Raw genomic sequence first — 6,279 nt, forward strand, 5'->3', positions numbered from 1 at the left:
GTACTGTACCTAGGGGAAACCCCCCCAAAAGTGACCCGTCCCGAGCCGTACCATGCAGTGGAAAAGCGCCATTAGTCTGGAACTAAAGCGGTGCGAAAGGCCCTATTAATTGCCTTAAAGGGACTTTAATAATACTCACTGTTTTGTGGTAATTGGTCCTCTCTCGTCAATGGGCTCACCGATGACATTCATGATTCTGCCAAGCGTCTCAGGTCCCACAGGGATTCTGATGGGGGCACCGGTGTCAAGAACCTTCTGACCGCGCACCAGTCCCTCAGTACCGTCCATAGCGATGGTGCGGACAGTGTTCTCACCTAAAGAGCAAAAAGAGTTACTTTCCAAACTGGTCATGACTTTACCATTCAGATTTACTTGATTGGGTAAAGCTTCAGTCTCGTTACCCAGATGCTGAGCCACCTCGAGGACTAGCCTAGTGTCACGGCCGGCCACTTCCAGGGCATTGAGAATAGGGGGCAGATCCTCGTCGAACTGGACGTCCACAACGGCGCCGATGACCGCGACAATACGCCCGCTGGCGGCGGCAGCAGCAGCTGCGGCAGGAGCGGCATAATCCCTGCCTGTGAGAGAGAGGAAGAGAAACAGCTGAATATCACATGAAACTGACCATCTGTAATAGAAACATTTAAAAAATATGCATATGCACGCTCGAAAGCTTATATTTTGATTAGTCACTAATATAGTTTCTGTTTGCTCGGTGTCCTGAGAAATCAAAACAGGCTAATGAATGAACGCACGCAAGTCGATGTTTTAGATTTTAAAAAAGGGATTTGCCTGCAATCTGCATTTATAGCTTGTAAATGTCTATAAATGTGTTTGCATTAACTCGTGATCTTATTCCACATGTTTATTCTGTACCATGACCTCGCGAGTTGCGAACAAGCTAGCATGACATATAAAGGTCATTCCGGTTTTCACACCAAACAGACTTAGCTGTTGTCATCAAATGAAGTATTCCGCTATGTCAGTTTATTTCCAACAGGAAACAACATGGATGCAGCACATCTGGCGAAGGCAATCATTGGAAACGTTGACGGTGAAACTTTGCGGCCTGCGCTTGCTGTCCGCATGCTGCCATTTAGCAGTCTGGCGCCGGCGGTGACGCTGCTGTCAGAAGAGCTGCTTTAAAACCAAGCGTTTCGAAAACCAACGAATTCTACTTACGAGAAAACAGTGCCGCTGGAGCTCCGTTGAGAGCCTTCAGGGGGGTCACCCCGGGCTTGAGAGCTTGCAAAGCCCCGGTGCAGCAGCGTCCCACAGCTCCCAACATGGTTAAAATGGCTGAAGGCGGAATGGGGCAGAGGCTCGGCAGCTTATATATAGTGCCGCTTGAGTCCGACAATGCGCATGCGCAGCAGACATGGCGACACAAGAACTGAGCGTCTGCGCATGCGTCAGTGTTGTTGAAGGACAGACTGGGCATCGTTAAAATGAACTGAAATAGCTTATACTACATGTGCAGGAACAATGATGTGGAAGATTTTGGTCAAATGCAATACCCTAGTATACATGTATAAGTTTGCATTTACGTAAAAATAATGTATCAATACCAGAACGCTTTATTATTATTATTATTATTATTATACAGAATGTGTAATAGATGCAATATCCACAGGTAGCAAGTATTTACGCGTGGTCCTCATCTGTTTTAGAGAATAACAAATATGAAATGCTTTTTAGCAGATGAAACATTAAGTCGAATCTCACACTTTCTTGTATGTATAGTTTTGTATGTTTACCAGTCTGTGACCTCTAGGTGTCGTTGTTGTGTAAACGTTATTCAGTCATCAAGACTGAACATTTATTGGTCAAAAGACGTGTATTGGTGACAGTTGCTGTCTCGGTCAAGAAACACCTTATACGTCTTATAGTATGCATACTAGCAGTAAAATGTTGTGGTTAAAGGCCAATAGGCCCATTATGATTTGATAAAGCATTTCTTTCTTTAAAAGAAATTAAAACACAGTCCTGTGTTTCTAATGTTTTGTTCGATGTAATGGATACAAATGATTCTAAACTCAGTGTAGTTATCTTTTATTCATATTTAGGGTAAAACAGGGTTACAGAAAAGTCATACAAAAATGTCAACAAAAAACTTCATATCAGAGCAAATATTTCAAATTAGGCATAAGATACAACACATTACACATTAAGCAAAAAATTATTCATATTACATTTATTTTTGATTAAATACATTTTTATTGATGAAACTCATTAAAATAAATGTTAAAGTTTACAGACTAAACTCATGCAATTATACGCATCTGAGTAACTGGCTGAGTAACGTGCTTTATGATAAATTTGATGTAACTTATATGAGATTTCGCAGTAGGCTACAAACTGGTAAAAAGAATGCTGTTCTTTGATACTGTTTGGATATATTTTATAATGGGTAAATATTCATATGCACTTATATGTAGGTTTCTGTACAGTTAATGCACTTTGTATAAAATGAACTTAAAACAGCTTGTTTTACTCTCTAATCATTAATTAAATTAAACTTAATGTCACAGACCAATGTTTAAAGGTGACAACAAAACACCTCCAGCTTCACCATCATCACTAACATCAGTTTAATTACTAATGTAATTGTGTACATAGGTAGGCTATAGATAGGCATGGATACAAAACCACTACTGATAAACATTTAACAGACAATCACTGCAAATTATTAATTTATTTTACAAAAGATAAAGTCAAGCAAGTCATGCAAGATTTGAACTCAAAGTTAACCTGGGAATGTTCTGATCTAAGTTATGACAAACTTTTGCAAACAACCTAAAACTGGTGATGGAAATAATATTAAGTGGAAGGGAAACTATATTTCAGTGCTTTTGAGAGCAAACACACAAAAAAATGAAACTGAAAATGTCTGTGCAGTTAATATGAAAACGTTTAAATAATACATAAATAGTTAATTGGTCAAAAGGTGTGTATATGGAAAGCCATCAACCCATTTATTTCTGAGAAAGAAATAAAAACACAGTATCTATAGCATGAATAAAATATGGGAATATTAATATAACAAATATTTTAGTATATTAAAATTGTATGTTTTCTGAAAATATCATACCACACTCTTCTTGAATGCATAACCTATAATGCTTCAAAGTGCTGATCTCATTAAGACTGTTTAATGATGCAGAACAAGCAATTATTGACCAGTGAGCTATACTGCCATTTTGTAATGTCATCCAGCCATTGATTGTGCGCACAAATAGTCTACACACATCCGAAAGATCCTCATGGTTATATGCATGGGTGAAAATCTCTGCTAAGTAGGTCAACAAAAGTTTCAGTAAGCCACATGATGAAGGGATCAAAGGCACATAGAAGTCTGTTACATTGGTTGTACCCTGATGTGCATGTGTAACAAATATTGATGCGTCTCAGAAGCAGCAGTAATTGTGTTGTGTGCACAGATGGTGCAGCAGCACAACTGAACAAACAGGCCTGAGCTGTTATTGCACTGCCTGTACATATTTGTGCTGTACGATAAGAGATTTCTGTGTTCGGTGTGATATAAATCCATTATGGACTTGCACGGGTAGAGTTTGATTAATGCCTCACATATCAGAGGCTGATTTTACAGTAGTCTTGTTATTTGTGTAGATCTTTGACTGGTGTGAGGTTTTTGTCTGTCAGGGTTATCAGGAGGAACAGCTGTCTTAGTCCTTCCTCACTTAACTCATCACAGTTTATTCAATCAGATAGTCAAATCAAATTTTGCTATTGTACCAGAATGAGACTCATTAACAGTAATTACTAAGTAAACAAACAGCCAGGAAGAACAGCAGATATAGTGTTGAACGTGACACTGAAAGACACAATAAAACAATAAGACAAACTCACTGAGATTACTTGAAATGGGTTACAAATCATTAACAATTTGGAAAGACTAGTCTAAGTCAGTTTTAAATGTCCATTATATTTATTAATTACAATATACAAAATGAAACAACAGAAGGCCATATTTCTTGTTTTACACTTGTTATATTTGTGGATTTAAGTAAGGACACACGATATATTTGCACCATAGCTGTTATCAGTTGACAGAATTTTTTTTCTACATCAGTCAATAATGAATCTTTAATTGTTCATGTTCTCCATTTGTACAGTTATATTACATTTACCATGAGTTAATGCTTGCTTAATCTTTAATAACACCGTTAAATGTAATGTTTACAGAATCTCAAAATGAATATCCATTTTTCAAACTGTACATTACAGTGTTGTGATGCTTGAATTCACTTGTAGCATTTGATATTAGCGTGTTTCATTTTGAATTTATTTAGACTAAATAATATAGAATTTTAATAATAACACGGCCACAGCATGAAAATAATTAGCAGCTTATTAGTATTGTCAAGAAATGTAAAATCTGTGCATCTCTAGCTTCAAGTGTTTACATCATTACATATTTCATAAAATAATAATGTGAAAGGTACAACTAAACAATTTTATCTTCAAAAACAATACAATCAGACACATTCCACAATCACACAGATAACAATGTTCCCTTTCGAACGGTCTCTCTCGTTGCGTGAAGACGCATTTGGGGAAAACTCCTGTTGTACTCTACTGAAGCCTGATTTGTTCATGTTTGTGTAGTTGCACAAACCAATGGCGTTTTAGCCCGAATGAAATTAGGTTAGGGCTGACCTCCAGAAGGAAGGTAGTCACAACAGACGCTTCCAACTCGGGTTGGGGCGCCCTGTTGGAGGGCAATCCGGCGTTCGGATTCTGGTCAGTCCCGGAACAGCGCCTGCATATCAACTGCCTAGAGATGTTGGCGGTTTTCTTAGCTCTGAAAACCTTCCTACCGGCCTACCGAACCATTCTCTCGAAGCTGGCCAATCGATCGGCAGAAACGACCTGATCGTTAGGTTCTTGAAGGGGGTGCGGAGTCAGACTGTGCCGTCTTGGGACTTATCTATAGTCCTACGGGCCCTACAAGGGCCCCCCTTCAAGCCGCTCAGTTCGGCCGATTTGCGGCCCTTATCGCTTAAAAGACCCTCCTCCTAGCTTTGCCGTCAGTTAAGCGAGAGGTTGACTTGCAAGAGCTGTCAATCAGCGCCTCATGTCTTGAGTTTGGACCTAACGACTGTAAAGTCGTCCTAAACCCAAGACACGGTTATGTTCCTAAAGTGCTCTCAACTCCGTTCAGAGCTCAGGTGATCTCCCTATTGGCGGGAGATTGATCTCCCTGTTACAGATGGTGAGCAGGGTGAACAGATGTTGCCCGTTACAGATGGTGAACCACAAACCTGCTCTGTCCAGTGAGGGCTCTGAGAGTATATCTAGAACGCTCTAGCCTGTTTAGACAGTCAGAGCAGGTTTTTGTTTGCTTTGGAGGCCACCATAAAGGACTGCCGGCCACAAAGCAGCGACTTTCTCGCTGGATTTTAGATGCAATAGCCTTGGCTTACGCCTCAGAAGGCTTACAATGCCCTATAGGTGTGAGGGCCCATTCCTCAAGGGGGATGGCCTCCTCCTGGGCATGGTCTAGTGGAATTTCTATTGGTGAGATTTGTGCGGTCGCCGGCTGGTCTTCGCCATCCACATTTGCCAGATTTTACAACTTAGACGTCCCTGCCCTGCAGGCGCGGATTCTTTTGGTTTAAATTGCCATTTGGGCGAAGCTGGTTATATTTGTGCTTCTCAGCTACTAGCTTGGGACACAATGTGCTCATGTTCTTAGGGGCCCTTAATTAGCACTCCAAAACTGGGCTCGCAGAGCAGATTATTCTGTATATGCTCATAGCGTAGCATGGTTGGATGCGTTCCCCAAATGCGTCTTCACGCAACAGGAGAGACCATTCGAAAGGGAATGTTCCGGTTACTTATGTGACCTCGGTTCCCTGAGATAAGGGAACGAGCGTTGCGTCACATGCCGCGCTATAAGCTGCACACAAATCGATGACTGTCACTTCAGTCGAATGATCTGATGAATGGCGCTCTGAGACAACTTATATTGGGGTCGGCTCCACCCTTTCTGGTGGACTAAAGCGCCATTGGTTTGTGCAGCTACACAAACATAAACAAATCAGGCTTCAGTACAGAGTAAAACATGAGTTTCCCCCAAATGCGTCTTCACGCAACGCTCGTTCCCTTATCTCAGGGAACCGAGGTTATGTCAGTAACTGAAGCGTTCTTTAACAAAGACTCAACATTATATTGTATACATGTGATATGCATGCAAAAAAGGGAAATGGAAAATATATGCATGCATAAAAAAAAAATCAGAGCATTCATGTAAAT

General features: G+C 40.5%; 1 protein-coding gene across 1 annotated transcript in view; it reads right to left on the reverse strand.

Annotated features, from left to right (window-relative positions):
• Nucleotides 1-1,336, reverse strand: part of LOC107753829 (ATP synthase subunit beta, mitochondrial-like) — a 4,639-nt gene extending 3,303 nt beyond the window's left edge. The window contains exons 1-3 of the mRNA XM_016570088.1: nt 1,183-1,336; nt 402-578; nt 140-314 (exon numbers count right to left, since the gene is read on the reverse strand). Of these exons, the coding sequence (XP_016425574.1) occupies nt 140-314; nt 402-578; nt 1,183-1,288 (458 nt within the window). The 5' untranslated portion in view covers nt 1,289-1,336. The remainder of the gene's footprint in view (nt 1-139; nt 315-401; nt 579-1,182) is intronic.
• Between the last annotated feature and the right edge of the window lie 4,943 nt (nt 1,337-6,279).

The sequence above is a fragment of the Sinocyclocheilus rhinocerous genome, unplaced genomic scaffold (genome assembly GCF_001515625.1).
Source record: "Sinocyclocheilus rhinocerous isolate Xijiao unplaced genomic scaffold, SAMN03320098_v1.1 scaffold711, whole genome shotgun sequence".
Lineage (NCBI taxonomy): Eukaryota > Metazoa > Chordata > Actinopteri > Cypriniformes > Cyprinidae > Sinocyclocheilus > Sinocyclocheilus rhinocerous.